Raw genomic sequence first — 27,825 nt, forward strand, 5'->3', positions numbered from 1 at the left:
AGCCCCAAGCATTCCCCGTTAGCTTGCAACGTAGCTTAGAATGTATTAGCCCTGCTTCGTATAGCAGTAATTTCCCGGGTATAAAACGGCTTTATTCCGTATTGGTTGTAATATAGTAATCCGCGACGTTTAGCGTTATGATGACGTACGTTTGATTATAGCCATGATACCATGCATGTGTCATCCTATTTCATCTAAACAACATATATACATTGTTACATACCAAAGTCCTTATATAATGCCTCATCGCTTCTAAGTGCAGTTTTTTAGTTCGAACATAAGCGCAGTTCTTTATAACCCCCCAGTGCACAAGTGCTAATTTTTCCGAGGTTTAAGAGGACTACCTTACGCGCTCCAGAGCTCTTGTTCCGTAAGAACTAAACGGATTCGTACGACGTCGATTTGTCTTTAGCAACGTACAAACCAGACGTCTCCAGTTATTGTCATTGCATTTGAACCTACGATTCTAAACAAGAGTATCTGTCGCCTAACCTGGCGCAATCCTCTAGTCCCTCAGCAGTGCGCGACCTGAACTATTTTATTGTCCAACCCGATCGCGCCAATCCCCTTCATTTCATTAGTGCCGATACGGCTGTGCGCTCAATCGTTTTAATTCGATCGCGCCAATGCAACCATTCTCTACCCCTGTTCGAAATCTGCCCAAACAAACCCCGACAATACAGACACATCTTCAACTCACCGTTTGGCCTCTGCTGGTTGTTGTTGCTCGAGGATGGTGTAGTCAGGCGTCGCTGCTCTGCTCTGAGAGTTTTTGAAGTTCTGTTGTCCTTGTCCTGGGTCCCGTTCGGATGTACAGACCGGTAGTCACGGCGCCAGATTAATGTATCTTCTCAATGATTCTATGTTATAGCTATATGATCTTTCTCTAATGTATAGTGGAATAGCTTACTCTGCTCGTTGTGTTTCCCGTTAAAGTAACAGTTCATTCAAATGTGGTCCTTTGGAAATCACGTGGAGGCGGAGACAGCGCTGCGGGTGAAAACGGTTCTGACCGTTGTTTTATTGGAATATCCAACAGCTTAAATTATCTGGTTCACAGCATCAATTATTTTCTATCTCTAATCAGCTTTTCCCGGAGGGCTTCTTAGTGGCGTCTCTTATTCTCGAACTGGTGGGGTGGATTCTCCGTCTCTGCTTTTCCGTTCTCCCTGCGTGTCTCTCTGCGTCTCGGTGTCTCCGTGTCTCTGTCTCACCTCCATCATTCAACCTGTAGGTTTTATAGAGAAGAGAGAACCCCCCCCAGCCCTTGCGCCATCCAGTGCCGTCACCCCAGAGAGCCTGCTTTCCTATTGGCTAGAAGGTCTCCCCTCTCAGTGATTTGGGTCTTGCGAAACAGCGTTACAAGGTGACCTTACAGAGGGGATATGAACTAGTTTCCTTTTAGAATGATTTACCCAAGTGTCCCTGAATGCGACCCTCATACAGATGGAAATATAGTACCCATTCAACCTAACAGTGGGTATCACAGAATGGCCTGTTTGGTCTGCTTAGCTAAAGTAAACAGAACTCGGATGTTGGCCTTCAGGCCGTCACTTCTTGACTTAAAAGTTTAGTTATTTGGCGCACCATCCCTGTTCGTTGTGGAGGAAGATGTGTCATCTGTTTGCCATTTGATCTGTTCTTATTTTTATGGCACTCTGGGCTTTTTCCTATAGCTGCTAGGTGAAGGGTGAAGGGTTGCACTATTAGCTTTTGACTGAATTCTCCTGTGGCCTTTTCCAGAAACCGCTAGATGATTTTAATCCCTCCTGTAATGCTTATACGGGTCATTTTGATCAATTTCGACTGAGGCCAGTTAACAGCCTTCTTGTTGACTCAAATGTATGGTTAACCTAACAGGTGATTTGGCATGGCTGTGAGTCTCTATTTTTCTAAGAGAAAATAACCTAGTTCTTTGCTATTTCATATATGTGCATAATTTCTATTGTTTAATTTACAGGTTTTATTTAGATAAATATACGACACACTATATAGCCTATACACCAACACTGAAATGACAGTGGATAAATAAATAAGAACTAAAGCTAATCGGTGGAAATAGACTGCATTAATATTCCATAACAAGTCTTGTGTGCGCCTACGAATGAACAGTACCCTATAGGCTTAATTATGGAATAATAAGCCATACTGCGTTCATTCATTACGCCCGCCGTAGGCTATATATATTATATGTCATTCATTCATTCATATACAGTACTGCGCGCACGCGTGTGCGTGCGCGCTGCGGCAGGTGTGTACCGCGAGCTGTATTATGATGCCAATACATTAATCTAATCTAGTTTTGATGGGCGCAAGCGTGATTACGAAACCTAGCCGCATTTCTCGGAGACGCTCTCTGATTGGCACTGACTGACGCTAGGTTTCGTAATCACGCGGCTCGCAATACTCGCTAAGCACTTCCGCCATTCCATTTCACACAGCTGCGTCACCAGTTGCCTTATAAGGAGCTATGGAGGCGTTGTTTTGTATGCAAATGAGCTGAACGGGAACGCGCTTTAGAGACAGAATGCCATTCTCCAAGCAGATATCAGATAATATAATTTGTGCAACCTTTTCAGCCACTTAAGACATATTACCAGCACGTTCAGGACTCAGAGTGTACTTGTCATAGATTATGTCTCAGTGGTTCCAAGATAAGTCTTCCAGAATATATATTTGAAAAAATTTCGGGAATGAGACCCATTGTCATTTCACTTTTAATAAAATTTGCAATCAATCAATCAAATAACAACTGCTAACTTCACTGTTAGATGGCATGCTTTGAAGCAACCTATGTATAGATGTAGTACTGTCTATCTGTAATAAAATGTTCAATCAATCAATCCAATAACAACCGCTAACTTCACTGTTAGATGGCATGCTTTGAAGCAACCTATGTATAGATGTAGCACTGTCTATCTGTAATAAAATGTTCAATCAATCAATCAATCCAATAACAACCGCTAACTTCACTGTTAGATGGCATGCTTTGAAGCAACCTATGTATAGATGTAGCACTGTCTATCTGTAATAAAAGTTTCAATCAATCAATCAATCCAATAACAACCGCTAACTTCACTGTTAGATGGCATGCTTTGAAGCAATATGTATAGATGTAGCATTGTCTATCTCAGTGGTTCTCAAAGTGGTTCCAAAAAAGCTAAAAAAAAAAAAAATTGTTTTGCTTTTTTGGATTTTTTTTTATTTTATTTTATTTTTTGCAGTCAGGCCACTGAACTTAGAAGCAGGCCAGGCCAGTGTTTCTGGTTGCGGCGGCGCGATAGTTAGATAATCTAAGTGGGGAACAACCAGGAGATCACTGTGACAGAGAGTAATGCAGTCTAAACAGTCATACATCTTTAATTCAACTTCAGCCCTGATCATAACCATTTATTTTTAGATTTCTTGTAATGTCAGATAAAAAATGAAATACTCCCACTTTTCTGAAAAGAGTTGGTGTTAAATCTGACATTACAAAAAATCCATCAAAATATGTGTTGCTGCTAATCATTGACACATGCCTAGCCTGTAATAATCCCCCCCAGAAAAATGTACTTTGCATTTGATATATTGAAAATATTTTACTTTTTGTGTGTTTTTTTTAACAATAATTTGTGATGCCATCACACAAACTGGCATTTAAAGGGTAAACATTCAAAAATGTATTGAATATGTGTTTTCTTCTTTTTTACAATAATTTGTGATGCCCATCACAAACACTGGCATTTAAAGGGTAAAAATTTAAAAATGCCTGCACCAGAATGCAGGAAATTAAGTTTTTGTAACAAAATAATTGTGTGTGTGTGTGTGTGTGTGTGTGTGTGTGTGTGTGTGTGTGTGTGTGTGTGTGTGTGTGTGTGTGTGTGTGTGTGTGTGTGTGTGTGTGTGTGTGTGTGTGTGAGTGAGAGAGAGAGAGAATGACGGACAATTGCTTGCTGTGTGAGAGAGAGAGAGAGAGAGAGAGAGAGAGAGAGAGAGATAGAGAGATAATTAAGTACATTTGCTGAAATACAGTTGTTCTTAATTTTCTCACTTGCTATGTGAGAATGTTAGTTATTATGTTCTCAATGCCCCTTGCATTGGATGAGTTGTGTGGAAGCGTAGTTCTAGTGCTATCTCTTTGTACATTGTGGCTGTGTCTGACAAAAGTTAACAATAAATAATGGTATCAGGAATACATTTGCCTCCTGCGTGAACTGTGCATAGCTGAATAGACTGTATTTTAACGCCGGTCATATGGTGGTACTTGGAGAGCCAGCTACATTCTCAGATGGTACTTGGTGTAAAAAGTTTCAGAACCACTGGTCTATCTGTAATACAATTTTCAATCAATCAATCAATCAATCAATCCAATAACAACCGCTAACTTATTGGCATACTTTGAAGAACCGCACCTTCCAGCTGCTTCTAGACACGGAGGCAACTTTCTTTTTTTCTTTTTTTTTATCTACTTTTTCTGCGGATGGTTTTGTGAATAAATCTCCATTATGCTTCAATTAATGTGTGTTTATTGTATAGCAATAAGGTTGGATGAATTTGGCAATTGTATAAAGATGTAGCACTGTCTATCTGTAATAAAATGTTCAATCAATCAATCAATCAAATAACAACCGCTAACTTCACTGTTAGATGGCATGCTTTGAAGCAACCTATGTATAGATGTAGCACTGTATCTGTATGTCATATGTTATTATGCATTGAAAATGGGGGACCCTGATGTAAACAAGATGAAAGTCTTTCTCTGGTCTGCATCCCCTTAACAATTGTGTGTATTGAGCTGTACTGTATTGTGCCCATTCTGCAATCTGGTAATAACATTTTCAATCAATCAATCCAATAACGCTAACTTCACTGTTAGATGCCATGCTTTGTAGCAACCTGGTGCCAGTGGTGGACCCACAACTCCCCCCGGAACAAGCTGGCTTCCGCCAAGGCAGGTCAACAGTGGACCAGGTTACGCTACTCACTTAGGACATTGAGGACAGCTTTCAGGACAATGAGAAAGCTGGAGCAGTATTCCTGGACCTCACAGCCGCCTATGACACCGTGTGGCACCGTGGACTACACCTGAAACTCTTGAGGACAATCCCGGACCGGCACATGGTGAGGTTTATCATGGAGATGATATCCAACCAGAGCTTCATCCTACAGACCAGTGATGGCCAGACCAGCAGGCTCAGAAGGCTGAAGAACGGTGTCCCGCAACGCTCCGTCCTTTCTCCAATGTTGTTTAACATCTACATTCATGACCTGCCATTAACAACATCTACTAAGTATGGCTATGCGGACGACTTGGCCATCATGCTTCGACGCCCAACATGGAAGGCGATGGAAGATGGCCTCAACCAAGATATGGACATTCTGGCAAACTACCTCCAGAAGTGGCATCTTCAGCTCAGCATGGGCAAAACAGTGTCTGCAGCTTACCACCTCTTTAATCGGGAAGCAAGGAGGCAACTGGATGTGCATGTGGGCAACCACCGCCTGGAGTTCCAGCAAGCCCCCAAGTACCTCGGCGTACACTTGGATCGGACACTCTCCTACAAGCAACACCTAGATGAAGTGAAGGCCAAAACAACAGCAAGGGTCTCACTCATCCGCCACCTAGCGGGTTTTACTTGGGGAGCTTCCCCCCTGCACATATCCACGCAAGCCCTGGTCCTGCCCGTAGCAGAATACTGCGCCCCTGTCTGGAGCAGAAGTCCCCACGTCAACAAGATAGATATTGTCATCAACAGCACCCTCCGGACAGTAACTGGTTGCCTGAAACCCATGCCTGTGTCCTACCTGCCAGTCCTAGCTGGAATCGCCCCAGCCAGTCAACGACGTGATGCGGCTACCCTCACCCTGGCAAGAAAAGCCCAGAAGTACGACTGGCACATCCTGCACAAAGCCACAACAACACCGGCACCACCAGGCAGGCTAAACTCTTGCCATCCCTACAACAAGGCAGCACAAGAAATGCTACAGTCTATTTCTGAGGACTTGTCCAGAGACGCCTGGCTGGCAGCATCCTGGAAACGATCATGGGAGTCGGATGGGCCCTCCCGTATCCAGCGATACATCCAGGACCCAGGAGGTGGTGTAAAAGGAGACGATTTGCCACGCCATCTATGGACCTCGCTGAACCGTCTACGCACTGGAGTCGGGCGCTTCAAGTCTTCCATGAAGAAGTGGGGCCTCACAGACAGTGCGGCATGCGAGTGTGGCAAGCCTGAACAGACTGCCGAGCATATAATCACTGGCTGCCCCCTCTACAGCCCGCCCTCAGAAGCTGGTCTTTTCGACGTAGGACCAGAGACGAGGGCGTGGCTGCAGGACACGGAGTTGGCCATCTGATGATGCACGAAAGAAGAAGAAGTAGCAACCTGCCTCTGCAAAGGACACTGTCGCACGAAGCGATTTCACTGGATGTCCCGGACACAATGGAAGTATGGATATATTCGTAACGAATAATTAAAAAAAGATACCGTTAACTGGAATATGTTAGTTGTTTACACAATGTTGGATTATGTAATTGGTTTTGTTAGATGGCATGCTTTGAAACACTGCACCTCCCAGCTGCTTCTAGACACGGAGGCTGCGCCTCGGGCCTAACGACCACCCATAGGCGTGATCTAATTTCTATAACACACTCTGTCGCGTGATGTAATGCTTAAGTACAGCGTATGAGTTTCTGACTTTGTCCAATTACCCATGTGGAGAAAAACTAAATGTTGTCCATTTCATCCTGATAACAGGCCATAGTCACAATCAATGACGGAATCAAACTATTTTTATAGTGCTTCATGAAATGTTTTCCCATTTTCTGCAGCACTTGAGGATAGTGTTTAAAAACAATCACACATGCTTTTTGATTTATTTCCAAGATGGTTGTAATCATTTGTAAGTTATAATATATATTCAGAGCGGTGTGCCAGCAAGGCACACAGGATCCTGAAGGACCCCAGCTACCCAAACCACAAACTGTTTGAGCTCATGCCGTCTGGCAGACGGTACCGCAGTCTCAGGTCCACATCCAAAAGAACACTGAACAGCTACTTCCTCCGGGCAAACAGACTGGTGGCGGATAGACTGAATTATCACATGAGCATACACACAAAAGCACCGTGACTTACACACCACACTAGCACACTTACTACACGTACATACTGCTAACATACATTGTATTGTAGTTTGTATAGATAGAACATACGTTGTGTATTATGTCTAGTTTAGAGTTTAGTTATAGCTTATTTAGTTGTATAATTAGTTTAGATTTATAGTTTTATGGAATATTTTATTTATAGCTTATTTAGTTTATAGTGATAGTTTGTATAGATAGAATATACGTTGTGTATTATGTACAAATCTACGGTTGAGGAGCTGGGAAAAACATCTCACATTTAAGCTGTGACAATAAAATACGGGTAATCTGAATCTGATAATGGGTGTATATCGACCAAACAGCCCAGGTAATGCTAAATATCAGTGCATTCCCATAGCTGGATTTCAGCCTCGACTAACCTATAACATTCAAAGAGTTTAGGCTGTTTTGTTTTTACAGCAGGTTATATGGTGAAATAGGATGGTGAACTCATGAGAATGTTTTGTTTTCCAGAGCAGGTGGGAAAACAGGTCTCCAACTCTAACCCTGAAATCAAGTTGACCATGAAAACAACACTCACATGTTGTATTCATAATTCTCTCATATCAAGCCCTGCCCCCTTTTCTTGATCCTCCAACCACAACTGTTGCTTTCCTTGGGTCAATTGGGCACAAGGTATTCATAATTCCATCACCTTCTGAATTAATTTCAATGTCACCATGTGCATGCAGGATACTACTTCCAAATTCCCCATTGCCATTTCCAGTTAAGTTTGATAAAAGTGTGTAGTTAAAATAAAGACATTGTTATATTTAAAATGCATTTTATTTTCCTTTACAAGAAATAAAAGCAGAGACGAAGAGATCAGATGGTGGGGGGAGGGAGGGAGGGGAAAGCTGTATATAAAGAGAGATGCAACCTCTGGCGTCGTCAAAAATATATACAATTCAAAATAATATCCATACAAAACATGCCACATACAATAAAAATTATCATTATATTTATTCATATTCCCTAAAAGTATCTCTGCTGTACAGATGCAACATCTTTTTAAAAAGTAGGTTAGGTTAAAAAAAACCTTCAACTTGAGCAAACTCTTTATTAAATTATAAGATATGCAGAGAACTTAAATTAAGATTCAAACAGAGCGAGAGAGAAAGGTAAAGAATTATTCAGGCTAAATCCAGTGAGCGGCATAATGTCTTGTCATGGTCTTCCCTTGAAATATAAACATACCAAAAAAAATAAGATATATATATATATATATCACTGCCTGGTATACTTGATCAATATCTACCACTTGAGAAGTACTCCATTATACTATGAGAGTGCAATCCATTATCAGGTAAGTATGGGATTAACGTTTTGAGTATTACATCATAACATACATTAGGCCAAGTAACCGTTTCACAAGGTATACCACCACACATTCACTTCTATAGGAAAAAATAAAAAATAAACTACCAAAAAAAAAACACTAATCATTTAACAGTACTATCCTAGGGAGTTCAAGATTTTCCATTCAATGAGTATACAAATCCAATTGTGACCGTTCCAAGGGATAGGTTTTGGTAATCGACAAGCAGTAGCATAAATTAAAAAAGAAAAAAAAAAAGAACACATGAACAATAATACATAAATACACAAATGCTATGCACCATTGTACTGCTTTACGCAATAAGTGATTTTTCATGTCTAATAATCATGACTTTCCACATGGATCCTTTTTTTCTCTCTTCTCTTCTTCAAACGATTCAGCTTCTCATCCGCGGTTTATTTGGAGAAGACCTGACGTTTTCACAAAACCCTATTTTTAACAAACTGTCTTTGAAAGCTTATAGCAAAAAACACTAATAGAAAAAAAGGTAAATGCAAAAAAATAATAATAATAAAGAACACACTCTGGTTCATATACATATCAAGATATTACTTAGTTTGCCATTTTACATATATTTATATATATACAGATTTATCTTTATGATAAAATGATATCCAGTGGTTGAATTTTCTCATCAATTTTATTTCTCTACATTTTTCAACTTTTTGATTAAAAAGGGGATGGATAAAGAGTCTGCTGTCCCCTAATGTGTAAATATATACAGTTTGTACACTTTTGCATTTTTATTTAGTGAGGTCATAGGTCAGGGGAGGAGACAAAGTCATATGGGAAGAAGGAGTCCTTAGTTACGCTCCCTGCGTAAAAGATTTACTTTGTTGTTCATCTCGCACAGAAATGAAAACAAAATGCCCTTTTTTTCTTCTTTACACACGCACACACACACACACGCATATCGTCCCCTGCCGTTTGCTTCAGCCTTGAGAAGACGGTACCACCGCTAGAAAAACCAACCATACTACAAGGGAAGCAGACTGTAGGCTGTGTCCAGGCAGAGGAAGACTCACTACAGTATAGTTTGTTTCGACAGTACACTACATGGTACAGAGGGAGAGGAAGAGGTGTGAATCGAGGATTAATGTTTAACTGTTGAGAAAAAAAGGAGAAATAAACGTGTAGGACTAAAAACGCATTTAAAAGAAACGGGACAGTAGTCATAAATCCACTGGCTAGCTTTCGTCAAGTGTGACTTGGAACACATGAGGCAACAAGCTCACGTTTCCTTCACTACGTTAGTTGGACTTTTTTTTTGCTAATAGACTTTAAATATGCTCCTGTTATCCTAACGCTGCTGGAAGCCAGGCATTACTCACTCACACTGTCGTAAGCAACTTAAAAAGGTGGATGTTGTTGTGCTTTCATACATACACACACACACACACACACACACACACACACACACAAAGCATGGTTTCAAAATGCATAAATATTCAGAGAGAGCGAGAGAAAAAGAGAAAAAAAAAAGCTACATGAAAGTCCAGGATGATCTGGTGGCATAAAAGGACACCTGCTAAGCTTCTTGATTGTGATCTTAATGCAATATCTTATCAAAAAACGGTCATATATTTCCTCTGTATAAATAATTCATGAATAATAATTATGTTGGCTCATTATTGTAAATCATCATCAGCATAGAGTAGATAAGAGCAAACCTGCTGCTAAAGTTTCCCTGCTTGTCCGAGAAGGCTAAGCCCGTAAAAACATTCCCCCCCCCGCCCCATTTCCACAGTAGCAGTTAACAGTTTTTATACAAAGCAGTCACTTTCCACTAAATCAATGAGGTAGACTGGGTCCAACTAACCCACCTATTAGACTCCAGACAGTCAAAATCATCTGGTGCCTCTGGAGCCACAGGTAATAGCATGTCAACTTTTTTCTTTTTATATTATCTTACATCTTATCCATCGATCATACGTAGTTCTATAGAGAGCCACATCAGGATTGTCTAGCTAGCCAATATCAATAATCCATGTTGTATTCATTGATGACTTGACGGGGGAAAGTGTCTTTTTTCTCTTTCCCAGGAGATGAAGGGGGGGGGGGTAGAGTATAGGAAAGGAAGTAGGTCCGACTTCAAACATAAAAATGCATTAGTTCATTCCTAGTACTTTAAAATGGCTTTGTTGGAAGCTCGAGGGCGAGCTCTGCTCTATTGAGTATTGATATCACACAGGAGGACCAGGAATCAGAATCATTTGGTTAAAGAGTTGAGGATTGTTTCCAGGGAGCAGTAGAGGGGGGGATGGGGGAAGCATTGCTCTTGGCAGAGGAGAGGATTGATCCACCAGTCCAAACAGATTGTCCCCACCGTCAGGCTACTGTTAGAGGAGGTGGTCGGTTGCTTTGTTTTTTGTTTTGTTTTTATCGTCATCTATTAATGCTCTTCAAACCTTTGGCTAACAGGTGTGAACGCTATAGTCTTTTCATACGATCGATCGGGAGGCTCGTCCATCCTCCCCAAGTCTCTTCAGAACAGCTTATGCACTGGGTTAAGTAGGATTCAAAAAGGCTTTGGCGCAGCAGGAGTGTTCTTCTGGCACCAGTGAGGAGGGATTCCCTCCTCCTCCTCCCCCTAGTCTAATTCATCCACTTTCGGCAATTCCAGGCTCCACAATGACATGGGATCTTATGCTGATCGTCTTCGAAGTCGAACTGATAGTCGTAGGTCAGCTGGGAGAAAAGAAGAGAGTTCAAGAGACAAGAGTCAGCTGATGACTTCAGAGATTATGTTGTGCTTTTAAATCCTTTCACTACCACACGACAGGCTGTTAACCCTTTCACTACCACTACAGAAGGTTAACCCTTTCACTACCACACTACAGGTTAACCCTTTCACTACCACACTACAGAAGGTTAACCCTTTCACTACCACATTACAGAAGTTTAACCCTTCAAAGTGTATATTTTCAGCACTACATTTGTTTACCAATGATTTGAAAGTGTTATTAGCAAAATATTAGCTTGTAAAAATCTCTGCACATTGCACCGGAAAAATCTCTGCACATTGCACCGGAAAAATCTCTGCACATTGCACCGGAAAAATCTCTGCACATTGCACGTGAGAAGCAGCACTCATAAAATCGTTGTAGTCCTAAGAAAGAGGAGACCCAGGGCTTTCAATGGACGCCTAAATTTCATAAAACTACACTACCCAGCGCACACCAGCCGCCGACAATGGAAGTCCAACCATTTTTCTCGTAGAAATATGTACACTTATTTGTACACTTGATCTCAAGAAGGTGCTGAATGAGTTCAGTGGCTCAATTGGTCAATGTTAGCATGGTGTTATTCATTGTCAAAAATAATAATAAAAGAAACCAGAATAATAATAATTTATATTCTCCATTGGTTCATTACAATTTACTCAAGCATAGTAACAGACAATATTTCTGCCACTGGGAATACATTCCCTGAGGTCCATATATGTCCCTAGATACCAAGAACATGCGAATGGACCTTGTAGAAGTGGAGCAATCTTCCATTTACTTGGGTATGTACTTTTAGGTGAATTTTCTGAAATTATGGCTAGGGCTTAACTCATTCGGGGCCAAACACTTGAGCGCCAAACACGTAATAAAATACGTTTTTATTGATTTGGCAGTATTTGGGGTTTCAGGGGATCAACCAGAACGGTTTGGGCTTATTGCATATAACGCGTTTTATCTCACGATCTATGGAAAAAGACTGGATTATCTTGGAAATGGACGATGTTTAGCATGTAATAAACCTGAGTATGGCGCTCAATGGTTGGCGAGATAACCTGACTATACTCAGGTATGGCGCCGAAAGAGTTAAGCTATATTGTCCAAACAGAGAAACTACCACCACCGTCCTAAAGAATGCTTATTATACTTTGTTTTATCCATGTTGTGAGGTAGGCAGCGAGGTGCAATGCTCGTTCAACATGAAAAAAGTCGGCAGACAAAATTCCTATCGTACGGTTTCTCAATAGTCCAGTGCGCTCCATAGAACGGGCTGTCGGATACTCATTGGTTGCGTGTAGTGTAGGATAGACCGCTAGAGAGAGTCGGCAGACAAAATTTAAAGTTTTCAAGTTTGTCTCTGGTTTTATAATAAAAAATGGCAAAAACACAAAAGGTATACTGTTCAGTGCTTACGGCCATACCAACCGGAGCACGCCCGATCTGAACGCTCGATCTGATCTCGGTTCATGGCGTTTGGGAGATCAAAAGCGATACATAAAGTTAAAAACTTTGATGGACTTACTGGCGCACGTCGCAATTGATTTATGAATGAACTGGACGCGAGGATTACGCACGAGCCCACTGCCAACGCAGCCAGCGGTGAGTAGACTACTCCATGCGTTTTAAGCTCACAGAGAAGTTGTGTGTACTCAAACGCTAGCAATGTGAATCATAAGTCGCAAGGCACGTTATCAAATAACTCGAAATGTCAGAGAAACCAGAGGATGCGACTGATCCAATCCAGGATGAACACGCAGCTGAAACTGAAAGAGAGCTTTTCAGACTGATTGGCTCTCGCCGTGGCAAACTATGTGTGCTAACAAGGAAGATAATGAAATTAAAGCATTAATGGATAATGTCCGTGATGATGAAAATAAGGAAAATGTTGAGGATGGTTTGAAGACATTTAACACCTTGGGGGAATTTATGGAATTACATGTCTGCAAACATGTCGTTTACAGTTTATTATGCCACCTATGCAGCTTGATTATTTTCATCCATTTTCTGCCTCTGCCACAAATGTATGTCTCAGTTATAAGGTGGTCAGTCACAGAGTAAAACATTTATCAATATATTAAATTAGCCATTGTTTTTGGTTCTGGCCCACCATATAATGACTTGGAAAGAATTTGGCCCGAGGCCAAACTTAATTGCAGACCCCTGCGCTAGACGCTCGCAAAGTGCACTGACTTTAGTCTGTTCCGCCGGCGGGCAGGTCAGAGGGTTAACTACCCATACTTTCTGTATGATAACATGTACAACAGCACTGTATATACCATATATTTAAATTAATATTTTTATATTTACTGTACACACATTTGTCTGTATACCTGCATATAACCCTTATATATACTACTTATACACCTGCATATAACCCATAGTATGATGGCATGTAAAATAATGCTGTATATATATATATATTTATTCTCACCGCATATATATATCTATCCACACCTGTGTGTACTTACCTGCACATAGTCCTTTGACATATCTGTATATACTATAACTGTACACATCCTACTCTATTATACTATACTAAAACTCTGTACATACATCCGATTAGCATCTACTTATACTGTACATCTGCCAATAATGATCTCCTGTTTTTAGCCTGGTGATTAGTATGGTTACTAATGCGTTGCGGCCCTCACACAGACCAACAATAAAAGGTGATAAGTGTACAAAGCATCACCTCTTCTCCCTTGGGGATCCTGCGACTGGAGATGATGATGATCTTGTCTTCTTTGTCGAAGGTCACGACCTCCGCGACACAGTTGGGGGCACAGGAGTGGTTGACGTAGCTGAGTGGGAGAAACAGCAGGTCAGTTGTAGACGTGGACCAGGGACCAAACATCTGAAAATACATTTAACATTCAAAGCCAAAATGAAATATATAAATATAAATAAAAGACACTCACCGAGCTGGTCCGCCTGTCAAAGTGGCGTCGATCACTTGCTCGTTGTTGATGCGGAACATGTAGATCCCACGGTTCTATGGTGGCAGCAGCAAACAGAAAACAAAACGTTAGATCAGATTAGTGACTCTCAGATTACGGTCGATCCATGTGTTTTTAAAAGAAAATTAATGGCCGATATTTAGAGGTCGATATAATGCTTTACTTTTTGAATCTGATTAAATCACAACAATTTAATAACAAATAAATAATCGGGGGGGCAGGTGGCGCACGGAGATTACGTTCGTCACCAACACCGGGAGACACTGGATTCGCCTGTTCGAATCCAGCTCCCGGCGTTGCTATCAGCTTGGCTGGCCTCTCACACTGATACAATTGGCTGTATCAGGGGGTGAGAAAGCTGAAGGGTGGGTCCTGGGCGTTGTGGACAGCGACCCCTACAGTTCGGTCGGGGCGCCTGCTCAGCAAGGGTTGGAACTAAGGAGAGATCGTGTGGCCTCCCACACGCTACACTCTCCCCGGTGAGAACCAGGTTGGCCTGCCCCAGGCTGCACATGCGTCGGAGGAAAGCATGCGACAGTCTCCGGTCTCCCGGACCAACAGTAGGGGAAAGTACGCAACAAACCAGGAAGGGTGGGATGGGAGAAAAATCGGGAAAAAGGAGGGGAAGAAAGATAAAAAAAAATAATAATAATAATAATAACAATAATAATAATAATAACAAATGAGGTAAAAAATATGAAATATATTTTTCTCTTTAGTAGATCTGCACTCTACTAATCAACAAATATATCAAATACAATAAACGTATTGAATACAAAAAAAAAATATATATATATATATATAGGAATCAATTGACACGGGGGACTGCTAAGATATTTGGTATTGGGCCACGTGAGCACAGTTTATTGGCCGTCGGCGACGAGATGAAACCCAGACACAGTCCCTCAGACTACAGAGTTGACCATCAGACGTACCGCTTCCTCGTAGATCTTCTCGCGGCGGTTCGCCACCTCGTTGCGGATGACTGTGCCAATGTACTCGATGACCATGGTGTGCTTCTCCAGGTCCTTGGCGGCGTACAGCCCCAGGCCCTGGATGCGGGAGCGCGCCAGGTACACGTTGTTCTTCCACTCAGTCTTCAGCCGCCGGTACTGGGACGACTTGGAGTGGACGAACTGCTTGCTGTACGGGGTGTTGATCTCCCCGGTGAAGGTGCTCTGGTAGGCCTTCGACATGCTGGTGCTGTTTAGCGTGTGCGGCCTTGAGAGACAACACGGACGAGAGCGTGGAATGGAAGTAAAGTTACCTTGTTTGAAAATACCACACGAGAGTGTGTTCGTAAGGGGGGGGAGCGTTAACTGCGGAGCATTTAATGAGGTCTTACCTCTTGCAGTGGGTGAGGACCTTGGGTTCGGAGCGAGCGGAGCCGGTGGGGTTGATCATGAGGGGCAGCTCCATCAGGGGGTGGCGGCCATAGCGGAACTGATAGTTCTGGCAGTTCTCTACTCCAGGCAGCTAAACAGAACATTAAGAGTTAGACACAACATCACATAGGTGTCACACTTAAAGCTCTGTCGTCTGGTAATCTGAAGGTTGCCGGTTCGATTCTCGCTCCTCCCGGCAGTGTGTCAAAGTGTCCTTGAGCAAGACCCTTAACCTCTAATTGCTCCCGATAAGTAGGTTGGCACCTTGCATGGTCGCCTCCACCGTCTGTGTGTGAATGTGTGAGTGACTGGGTGAATGTGAGGAATAAATTGTAAAGCGCTATATAAATGCAGTCCATTTACAGCTGCATTAAAGAGAAAACGGCAACAAAAGACATTTCTTCAGGGGAGCTCCAGTAGCTCACCGCGTATCTCGGCGCTATTTCGGCGTCGGGGACAACCGTGCGCGTCACGGATCTGGGGTACACGAGTTCGACTCCCGGACTCGCCGTATTTTCTCAGAGTGTCTTTCCCCTGATCTATATCCTATTCAACCTGTTTCTGTCGGTCATGCTTGACCAGAAAAAGCGATAAACGCTAAAAAGAACCAGCTGACTGGTCAAAGTAAAAAAAAAAAAAAAAAAAAACATTTCTTCAAGCAAGGTAACTTTGAGGCACCATTTTACCTTATGCTTCAAAAATGAGACTATGGATTTCGCAACTTTTCTTTTTACAACTGAAATACATTTGTTATTAGAGAGAGTTAAGTACCGAAAAAAGGTACCGGATTACAGGAAGTGGTACTGGTATCGGTTAAAATGTGAACAGTACCCAACCCTACCTGTGAGCAGAGACGTTGGAAGGGGGGGTGCGGTAGCACCCCCTAGTGGCAGCTTCAGTTACTGCTCAAAATGGTATTTTTATATACTGTAACATTATAAGTTTCTCCTGCTCAAAGCACTTCACCATTACACTGTACACAATCATATGTGTAAAACTGACAAGATTGCAGCAGAGTAGATTTTCGAGTGACAGGTGAAACAACGAATTTAAACCATTATCTGTTATAAAATCTGTTAAAATGTGAGTTTGGATAAAAGCACTATATAAAAAAATAGCCATTTACCATTTATTGCTTTCAGAGGCAACGAACATTCCTCTCACTCGCCTCCCTGCCACGTTGTCATTTTGATTTAAAAAAAGACATTACAATTCATGTATAGTAGGCTATTTCAAAGCCGTTCTGAACAATGTACGTCTCACTCCCTCTCACGCCATTTTCATTTAAAAGGACATTAGAAATCACGCTCAGGCGGTCTATAAATATATATATATTTTTATCTCAGAAAGGCCACACCCCCTGCCGATTTAAAGTTCCAACGTCCCTGCCTGTGAGGTCCCTCACAACTCCCCTTAGAAGTAACGAAAAGTAAAGAAAAGCTAGTGTTGTTTCAGTTTCCTTTCAGTGATTATTTTAAATCAGCACAAGTTAAAATAACAGCTAATAGATTATACAGTTATGTGCTAGCAATCCCAGACAGGTATTACAGCAAACACCTTTCCTACAGTGGCACACCTCAGATCACATTTTCCCAATACTTCTACAGTTGTTCATACCGTCATGAATTGGGACAGTATATATAAAGAAGTGTGCATCTAGATTTTAGTGGGCTTAAAACTGAATGCCTACCCTAACCAAGTAAACGTAAATCCAAAGTAACAGGTTCTTCTTCTCAAGAGTTCTTACCGACTCAGTGATGCGCATCACAGCGTGGACAGTGAGCCCATACATCTCCTCTCCCTTGACGTGGTCGGTGAACAGCTTCAACATGGCCGAGTCGTCCCGCAGCTTAGCCACCTGCTGCACCACCCGCTCCCAAATGCCTGAAGAGAAAAGCCAGTTCAGTGTAATTATAGTTCTGTACATAACAACAGTGAGAAACAGGGTCATGAGAGTATAGAGTGAGGACAGTCGTTGAGGTCATACCCTCTGGGGTGGCGTCGCGGTAGTGCAGGTCCTCCTGGCCGTGCTCCAGCACCCGCACCTCAAACAGTGGCCGACCGTCATGCTCACCGATGCGGCAGCGGTAGCGGCAACGCTTGTTGGGCACGCGGGTGCTCCAGTAGATACGTGTGGCCTCGTAGCCCACAGGGAAGATGGCGGTGGAGGAGTGGAAGTTGGCCATCTGGGAGGGCAACAGCTGGCCCACGGCGTGGAAGATGAGGCCCCCCACACGGAAGAGGTGGATGCGGTCGCCTCGCTGCAGGATGCTGGCGATCTGCTTGACCTCGTCGCGCTCGATGTAGACTCTGCGGAAGACGGCGAAAGTGCTTAGCTCCTCCTCACTGGGGCCCTTCAGCTTGTGCTGGGTACACAGCATGGTCTTGTCCTTGAAGAACATACAGCGTGCCCGGATTGCACAAGCGAAGTGGTAGACGTTAGGGCAGCGGAGTCTGTTGCAACTGTTGGTGGCGCCCGTCTTTTGGCAGTAGGCACAGCGGGTGCGCAGGCCGCGGCGCAGGGCGACCTCCACGTTGATGAGAGCTCCACCCTGCGTCTCGTACACCTCTGTGGACCACAGGGCACAGTTCAGGTGCACCCACAGGTCCACGTCGATGTTGAGGAGGCGGGCCGGCCCGTCCGTGGACCCGTCCCCCTCCTCGTGGCAGAAGCAGCACTTGCGCTTGTCCCGGGGCAGCTTGTCCGGCCGCAGGGTGATGCGCAGGCGCTCCATGAGCTCCGAGACCTCACGGCTGTTCTCCTTCTTGGAGCCGCCCTTGCGAATGGTGATGACGATCTGGAGACGCTTCCAGCGGATTCCCTTCCACTTCTTCAACTTAGGCTGTACCACCTCATCGGGGGAGAGGGGCCTGCGCTGCTTGATGGGCTTGAGGGACACCTCCATGGCGCAGGGGGAGTCCTTGGGGGGCCTTTCCGGCAGGGCAGCAGAGTCGTCGTCGTCGTCGTCGTCGTCGTCCTCCTCCTCCTCCTCCTCCTCCTCCGTAGCAGCAGCAGCAGGAGCGGGGGTAAGTTCAGTAGGAGTAGTAGGAGCAGGGACCGCGGAGGCGTCGGCTGGATCTGGATCAGTGGCTGATCCTGGAGCAGCCTTGGCAGGCTCTGTGCCTTCAGCGACTTCAGTAGGAGTAACAGACGTCTCTGGCTCAGGCTCAGTCTTGATCTGGACGGCAGCAGGACTGAAGGGAGAGGGCGAGGCGGAGGCCGGCTTTGCAGGAGGTTCGGCCTCACTGGCGAGGGCCTGATCGGGTGGGGGAGGAGGGGAGGGCGACGGCGGCGGCGATTCCTCCACTTGTATGACGGGAAGGTGGCGCACATCCAAGTCGCTCACGTTGGTGGTGTAATAGTGCTGGGCCGGTTTGTCCTCTTGCTCGGGAAATTCCTGACGGAGAGAGACAAGCGAATGTGTGAGATCAAAAGACCACATTAGAAATGTGACACACGGCTCAAGATTATATCAAACACATCTCTAGTATGAACAAAACACAATTAGACATGGAATCTGACCTGTTTGATGAGCGAGAGGATGTCCACCTGTTTCTTCAGTGTGCAGCCCGGTAGGGACACGTCAAACTGACGCAGCCAGTCGTCCTGGCTGGGTGAAGCCTCGTCCTTAGTATTCACAGCCCCTGAAGACGACCAGAACATCATTAGGTCCTCATTCTCATCATTCAGAAGCAGCTTTCCTTTGATTAGTAGGAAGAGAGTTGTCGAAGCAGATTTATTATCAGTCCTGGACTATGGTGATGTAATTTATAGGCATGCTGCGGCCTCAACCCTTAAATCCCTGGGCCCTCATTTATCAACAATGCGTAGAAAGTGTTCCATTTTCGTTCCTAAGCACGGAATTTAGATTGTCTCTACGCACAGAAAAATCAGGATTTATCAACCGTACGCACACTCTGTGTTGATAAATACCAATGTTCTTACCGTCTATGCCTGTGCATGATTGTAAGCATTTGCATACAGAACCGCCCCTAATTAACCATATATGGTAATGAACCATGTCCATGAAATGTGAAATAATGGACTAAGCGAACTATGAGAAGCTTCACAGAGCGAGATTGATCACAGAGGTCTAACCAACAAATTGAACGTATACAGCATTTTCCGTGAACAATCTTATTTGGAAACATGACAGTGACACAGAATATTTGAAACAATATTTAATCGCGTTTGGAGGTGGGTGTTCTGCATCTGCCCCCCCCCCCCCCCCCGTGCCAAAACAAGCAGACCAACTGCGCTCTAAATGGCTCTTGTGCGGCACGTGAGCCCGTTATAATTGCGCTCCTGTTGGGTCGTTCAGAGTCATTAACTATGGCTTCAGTGGATAACCCCGATCACCTGCATTTAAGTGATATTTTAATTACAGATACCCAAGTAATAACATTACAATTGAATTAAATAAAATTAGGCCTGAATGGGTAACGCTCACCAATAAGCCACCAGTCTTCAACAGCGTCTCCATGGACACAAAGGCCCACAGAACTGTTCTGCACTATCAGCAGATTATCTGTACATTGACCGAGTAGAATCTCTTTCTATTCACATAACTGAATTTGTTGATTGATGGAACTTTGACAGCTATACATGGGTACACATTCTATTGCTCCGATGGGAAATGCCAGAGCGATATCCAATCTCACGCGGAGAAGAATCCCAGCGTGGAAAGGACTTGAATGTGCACGTGATGGCATTCGTGCGCGTTGCTCCAATTTGTGTCCCGGGTAGCGGACTCTACTCTCTCAAATCAAATCAAACTCTGCAAACTTTGCCATATCCGTGACAAGTCTTCCGATAACGCAAGATTATCCATGCTGCATTCATTCGGAAAGACCTATTCTAAATGCTATTTATAGGGTTTGGCAATAATTACAGTCATGTCTCTATTTTAATTATAATGAATTACGGGTCCAAACAAGTCAGTGTTGAAACTAATGCATGAAAGTTTATTTTCGTGTCTGTTGCAGTATTCATATTGTACTGCTTGGTGACATGTACGTGCGGTCTGAGCTGTGCGTAGATATATGCACAATCTCAAGCACACGTACATTTTGATAAATCCCACACTTTGCTTAGAAATTATCATACGCACGGTTTACGCACATCTGTGCGTACGCAGCATTGATAAATGAGGGCCCTGGACTCTGTCCATCACTCTGCCCTCAGATTCATCACTAATGATAGATACGACACTCATCACTGTGTCCTTTATGAGAAGGTTGGTTGGTCCTCGCTGGTGGACAGGTGCAACAAACACTGGTATTCGTTCATTTTTAAGGGCCTTGTTGGTAAGCTACCTCCTTTGATTGATGTTTTTTATTTTTGTGTCTTACATACAGATGTATGCCCAGCCCATATGGGCTTACAAGACACAAACAATAAGTAAGTATATAATATACTTGACAATAAGTATATAGACCAAGATGGCCACAAAAAAAGAAAACAAAATAAAACATAATATAACAAGCTGTAAACAATGTATGTAAACAAAGAAACAAGAGGAATGCATATAAAAATATATAGGATATATTATAATGTGTTTAGTCTCAAGTGCCAAACTTGAGACAAAAGTTAGTTAGCTATACTACATCATTATTGGAATGGAATTTTGGTACCTATGTAACCCGTTCTAGTGACTGGCAGGTCCTTAACACATCCTGCGCCAAAAACGTTGTACAACGTGTTTCAAGTTCATGCTAATTCTGCCAATCCACGGCGTACGACGTTATTGAGATCATATTAAATTTTTTCGCCCATGTTATTCATATTTCACTCACGGAGCCTGGTCTGATGCAGTGTGAGCCGGCACAACTCTGCAACGCTTCAATACTGCCCCCTGGTGGATGATCGGCGAGTTGCCAAACCGGAAATGGACGAGTCGATCTCTGTGCGTCTCCGAAATGCGTCCGGCCACTCGCATATTGTTGCGGGACTGTAGACACACGTCCGTGTGTAGCGATCGCTGCCATAACGCAATAATCGATACAATTTGGCCGTGTATTATGATTATACAAACCGGAAATGGATTTAGGCGATCGCCGTCAAATAAGTGGGATCTTTTTCCTTCAGTCTCATCGTCGAACGGTAAGAGGACGCTGACGTTACTTTCAGCCCGTTTGTTTATTATTATCCATGCAAACTGCTCTGATCAATATATCACCCATACTACATAAAGCATTTAACGACGATCACAGAATTATAAACGACCCCCCCCCCCCCCCCCCCCTCCGTTCATCCGTGCATGATCAGTCGTCATAACGTTTAGGATCATGTACAGTTGAAATTTTTTATATAGCGTGGATCGGCAACAAACGGCATTTGATAATCTATATATGCGTTTATGCCTATATCTCACGTTCTAGGAATTACTGCAGAAAACGATAAAAACATATTTATATTCTAGACGGTATTTTCGTATGAATGAAAAAGTAAAACGTTCCTACATCCTGAACGATGGATAATAGATGTTGAATGGGCCATAGTAATGTCAATTTAGCAATACAATTAAAAAAGTTATAGCCCTGCAAAGAAGGTGAACATCTCCATAGACTTACAGTGCTGGCAGAGAATGGTATAAGATGCTCAAATTGCATGGCAGGGAATGTGTTAAGGTCCCTCGAGTTTTCGCAGAACAGGGTAAATCTGCATTTTGCTATGATGCCCCCTAGCTCATGGAATGAACTCCAACAGTCCTTAACTCAATCAGCGCCAGACCCGAGGATAGTCGGGTTATCTCGCCGACCGTTCAGCGCCAGACCCGAGTAGTCGGGTTTTCATCGTTATTTATTTTATTCGATATTTCCATTCATTACAGGCACACGGACTCAGGGTTAACATCATCCTGAGAATGCCAAAGTGCAATACCGGCCGCATCCTCCCAGGTGGCAGCATCGAGCACCGTTTGAAACCTTATATCTTGGCCTGTGCAACGATCAAATGTCTCCGGGCGCACTTTTCTTTGTCAGGCGAGGCGAGCGGGTATCCCGATCCCATTGAGAAGCGTCAAATGCCCCCGATGCATCTGTTGTGGTGGATTATGTTGGCGACACGATGGACACCAGTACTTGGACTCGCGATCAGACAATTGGAATATTCTTTTTGGGGTACCTCCTAGTGAAGGTAAGGACTAAATTATATCAATCCTGCTTTGATCCAACCATGATTTCACCTCGATCGCAATGTGTGTGTGTAACGTTACTCCACAACGTATGCCGTTGGTGACGATCAAAGCGAGAAACGGCAGGCGAGAAAGGGCAACGCTTTTAGTGAAATTCACGTTTTGCTGTATATCGTCGTTTTCTGGGATTAGAAAGGATCACTCTAAAACTATACTTATATTCACCACGGTATAACATGCGAACGTATTGATGAAAATTTTTATTCTTTTTCACATATTGAACGATAGATAGTTGATGTCAAATAGGCCATAGTATTGTATCCATAGCTATAATATAGAATATATATATAGCCCTGCAAACACTGCCACTTATTCCTATCTTTTAGACAAGCGTCGGCGTGGTAGGAACAAACGATGCTCAAGTCAGTGGCGTCCAAAGAGTTAAAGCTTGAGATTCTCCCCTCTGTTGCAGTTTAAAACATTGATCTCCAACCATTGTTAATCAAGTTGTACATGTTTTAATTGATTGTTATCCTTACTTGTCTTATTGTTAAGATTTTATATGCTATGTGATTTTATATGATTTCTATTTTTTTTTGCTTAATTCAGTATGTACACTCGACGTGACTGTAAATGAGGGAAACCTCAGTTGCCAAACCTAAATGAAGGTTTGAAATTAAATGAATCAGTGAAAACTTGAATAATATATATATAATGATGTCTATAGGGACATCATTATATTACGTTATAGATGTATATCTATAAGATGCAACTACCTGGTTGCTCAGGGCTCTTCCCGGGTCCAGCGGTGCCGGGCCTGCCTGGGCTGGGGGGGAAGGTCACCTCGTAGGAGCCTGGCATCCTGATGTGCAGCAGTTGGGCCATGGCCACCATCACGTGGTTGAGGTTCTGGGACAAGAGACGAGAGGTTAAGTGTAAACGTTGCATAGAGCGGATAGGAAATGGAGGCAGAAGCGTACGTGGTGATCACATCAGGCAGTACCTTGGCTGCCGCAGAGGACAGCGTGAAGGTGACTGACACCTCGTTGCTCTTGGCCTTGTCCCAGGGGGCGGAGGTGGAAACTACCTTGCCGTCGGCCGCCTCGAATGGCTTGTTGTCTGGGAATGCTAGACAAAGGAAAACATACAGAGCGTATTCATGCGTTAACATGTCTGACGGCTACACGCAACTAAAAGCATACATCTCATTTAAGAAAGGTACGGGTGGAATGCAACAGCTGGAGGCAACACCGGTTTTCTATTAAAAACCACATCTCATTTAACATCCCAATATAATATAAACTCAAGGAAATGAGATGCAGAGCACCTCCTTTCAATACCTCACTGAGCGATTCATGGTTAGCCACCCTGCCCCTAGAGGCGGCTCATAGGCACTTGTGCAAGACCAGTTCAATCCATGCGACCAAGCTTTTCATCCATGGTAGTATCCTTGTTAAAGATTTGTCCGTTAGCAGCACAACAGAATACTCATATCACAGGTCTTGGAAATGTGTCGATTAAAGAGGCCTTGACCGGAATGTTTAGAATACGCACTTTTCCTCCATGTTGGAAGAAACAACAGTTGCTATGTGCAAAATAACAGCAGCTGTTATCAAGTGTTGATATGTGACAAATATATAAACAGAAAATCTATAATTTACTGGATCTTGTAGGCAAGTTGCAGTGCGGCAGTAATGTGCTTTTACAATGTTTTACCTGCTCTAGTCAACAACTACACTTTCCTTCATAAGTGGTTACCAATGGTTACAGGCCGCCACTTTGGAAGAGACAACTACGCAAACAATTCTGTGTGGCTTCATCAACGTGTTGCTGCATGTTGTCTTTGTGCTCTCACTTGGGATGGCAGAGCGAGGGATGAGGGGGATGATGGGGGATATCGCCCTCTCAGTCTCCTCCTCCTTGGGCTCCCGGAGCAGAGGGAAGCGTGGCGTCTCGTCGCCTACGTTGCTCTCTGGGGACGACGCCGGGATGATGCTTTCCGGAGCGTCCTCGTCGTCGCTCTCCATCCTGGGAGGGGCAACACGTTTCAGAAGTTAGAGCACGCTCAGCTTTAACAGAGGGGTTCCGGCACAGTGCAGATCAACAATCATGACAGGCTCCATGTTGTACCTGATGTCCTCGTTCTGGTTATGCGGTGGGGTGGGCAGAGCTGCGAGAATGTCCACGCTCTTCACCTCCTCTGTAACAGAATCTATGGACAAAAGTGTAAAGCGTTTAACATCCTAATCAAGTGGCACGTGGGTTTTGGGAGAAGAGGCTACATGACTCAGGGCTTACCTATAGCGTCCTCAGTGGTCTCCGTCTCCTTCTGACCCTCCGACAGCTCCTCCACAGCGGTCACGCCATTGAGCAGTTTGTGCTGCACCGAGGGTGGTGGTGTAGGGGGCAGGGAGGATGGAGGTGTCGGTGGGTTGCTGAGGTTACTCTGTAAAGACACGGGGCATCATCGTTAGAAAAGGCAGCAGACCGATTCCTATTCAAGGATGATCGATGAGCGGACAGCAAAACGCCAATTATTGGTGCATTTTGTAGTGGAGCGCTACCTTGGTGAGAAGCTGGGAGTAATAGTCTGGGATGTTGTCCAGCACTGCATTTCCAAAGGAGCCTTTGAGCTGAGCCTTGCCATTGGCTGGGCTGCTGCCAAAGGGGGCGAAAAGGTCCAGACTGGCAGTAATGGAGGGCTCCATCAAGGGCAGCAGAGAAAGGCCCTGGGGGGGAAATTACCATTAATCAGACAGTCAAAATTCACCAAATAAAAACAGTTATTTACAGTACTAATTATACTATAATAAAATAATAAGGATAAACGCTCAATGAAGACACCCAATGGCCGTCACATACAACCTAGCATGCAGATAGATCTGGCAGCAAGAGCAAGCCCAAAAGCATATCACCAGGTTTGTCAAGTGGGTACCCCCCTTCATTGGTGTTTCTTCAAGTTAGGCCTACGACACCTTGGGAAGGCTTCAACAAAAGCAACAAAAACAGCAAGAGCCAGCATATCACTAGAGCAGTGGTTCTCAAACTACGGGTCACGACCCAAAGTGGGGTTGCAGGTAGGTGACAGTGGGGTCGTGCATTGGCAAAAAAATAATAACTCCGATCGAGTTTTCCACCCGGCAGCTGTGTGTATTTGCCATGTCTCGCCCCTTCATCAACGGAGGCTGACACACAGTATTCCAATACACATCTCACTACAGGCTGCACATGTATAATCGTGGGAGGGGGCCGGGGGTGTGGGCTTTTGTGTGTAACCTGTACTCGCAATGGATAGGTTTGTTGTCAGAAGCGGTGCCGGTTGGTCGCGATGAAATGGGCTCTGCACTGCACATAACACTGAAGTGAGGTGGCTATCTCAAGGCAGAGTATTAAATCGCCTTTTTTAACTCAGAGAAGAAGCGCAGATTTTCCTTGCAGACAAAAACAACCGATTGGCAGAGAAATGTGCTGATAATGAGCTGGATTACGAAACTCCGTTAGTGACAGCGGAGATTTTGGGGTAATTCGTCTTTCGTGTGACGAGCTACTGAAAGTCAAGTTCACTGGACAGGCCCTCACAAAGTTCTGGATATCAGTCCGGAATGAGTACCCAGTGTTGTGTAATGCTGCGCTGAGAAAGCTTGTCCCCTTCTCATCAACATACCTCTGTAAGGCCGGATTTTCAGAGTAGCAGCAGATCTCCGCCAAAGCGCACATGAGCGCATTTTCTTTTCATGTTCTGGCAACATATTTTGGCTAAATATGCCTCGTTTTATAAATGTGTATACAGAAACAATTTCGTTGCTTTTGTTGATAATATGAATTAATTTCATTGATATAGTGCTGTAATTTCATTTTCTAATAAATATGCATGATCAAGTTCAACAACGTGTGCTTTTATTTTGATATTCCTTATTTCCACATTGAAATTACGCGATACATTAAAAAATTCCTACGTCAAATGGGGTCGTGGTATAAAAAAGTTTGAGAACCCCTGCACTAGAGTTATCAAGTGGGCACCTCCCTTCACTGGTGTTGACATGGTTGTCATCATACCTCAATGACCGCTCCTACCAAGTGTCATGGAGAGGGACCCTGTCGGCCACCCGCCCCCTGCGGACGGGTGTCCCCCAGGGCTCGGTTTTAGGACCCCTTCTCTTCTCCCTCTACACTAAATCACTGGGTAACATTATCACGTCTCATGGCTTCTCCTACCACTGTTATGCCGACGATACTCAACTCTTCCTCTCCTTCCCTCCCTCAGATATCCACGTCTCTGAGCGGATCTCGGCCTGTCTGTCCGACATCTCCGCCTGGATGACGACCAACCACCTCAAACTGAACCTAAGCAAAACAGAATTGCTCCACCTGCCGGCCAAATCCTCCCCCCTGACCGACCTTTCCATCACAGTCGAGAATGCAGCTGTGACCGCGTCCCCGACCGCCAAGAACCTTGGTGTTGTCCTCGACGACCAGTTGAACTTCTCTGCTCACATCGCAGCGACAACCAGAACCTGCCGATTCCTCCTGAGCAACGTCAGAAGGATACGCCCCTTCCTGACAAAAGAAGCCACCCAACTCCTCGTCCAATCAACAGTCATCTCCCGCCTCGACTACTGCAACGCACTGCTCGCTGGCCTCCCGGCCACTGCCACTAAGCCTCTTCAACTCATTCAGAACGCAGCGGCCCGCCTGATCTCAAACCTACCGAAGTCGGCCCATGTCACCCCACTTCTTAGGGACCTGCACTGGCTCCCCATTGCTGCACGAATCCGCTTCAAGGCCCTTGACCTAGCATACCGTGCGGCAAAGGGAACTGCTCCCGCCTACCTCCGGTCAATGGTCTCTAACTACACACCCTCAAGACCCCTACGCTCTGCATCTTCTGGCCGCCTCAGACCTACTCCTATCCAAGCTCCGGGAGGGTCATCAAAGAGAAGTCGCCTATTCTCAGTCCTTGCCCCACAATGGTGGAATGAACTACCCACCCCAGTTAGGACAGCCGAATCACGTCCAATCTTTCGCCGTCGACTAAAGACGCACTTCTTCAACCATTATCTGAATAAAAAAAAAAAAAAAAAAAATCTAACCCTAACTAACCATACTGTCATGCACTTGTCCTAATAAACTAACCTACACTGTAGCACTCAACACTTTGA

General features: G+C 44.1%; 1 protein-coding gene across 1 annotated transcript in view; it reads right to left on the reverse strand.

Moving 5' to 3' along the window:
• Positions 1 to 7,945: 7,945 nt before the first annotated feature.
• The window catches only part of kmt2d (lysine (K)-specific methyltransferase 2D), an 81,072-nt gene continuing 61,192 nt past the window's right edge, over positions 7,946 to 27,825 (reverse strand). The window contains exons 42-55 of the mRNA XM_084333490.1: positions 25,231 to 25,395; positions 24,965 to 25,112; positions 24,797 to 24,878; positions 24,522 to 24,694; positions 23,670 to 23,794; positions 23,443 to 23,575; positions 19,054 to 19,175; positions 17,518 to 18,928; positions 17,278 to 17,414; positions 15,491 to 15,621; positions 15,081 to 15,366; positions 14,107 to 14,180; positions 13,881 to 13,989; positions 7,946 to 11,153 (exon numbers count right to left, since the gene is read on the reverse strand). Coding sequence (XP_084189616.1) covers positions 11,061 to 11,153; positions 13,881 to 13,989; positions 14,107 to 14,180; positions 15,081 to 15,366; positions 15,491 to 15,621; positions 17,278 to 17,414; positions 17,518 to 18,928; positions 19,054 to 19,175; positions 23,443 to 23,575; positions 23,670 to 23,794; positions 24,522 to 24,694; positions 24,797 to 24,878; positions 24,965 to 25,112; positions 25,231 to 25,395 — 3,189 coding nt within the window. The 3' untranslated portion in view covers positions 7,946 to 11,060. The remainder of the gene's footprint in view (positions 11,154 to 13,880; positions 13,990 to 14,106; positions 14,181 to 15,080; positions 15,367 to 15,490; positions 15,622 to 17,277; positions 17,415 to 17,517; positions 18,929 to 19,053; positions 19,176 to 23,442; positions 23,576 to 23,669; positions 23,795 to 24,521; positions 24,695 to 24,796; positions 24,879 to 24,964; positions 25,113 to 25,230; positions 25,396 to 27,825) is intronic.

This window comes from Notolepis coatsorum (assembly GCF_963971535.1).
Source record: "Notolepis coatsorum genome assembly, chromosome: 17".
Classification (NCBI taxonomy): domain Eukaryota; kingdom Metazoa; phylum Chordata; class Actinopteri; order Aulopiformes; family Paralepididae; genus Notolepis; species Notolepis coatsorum.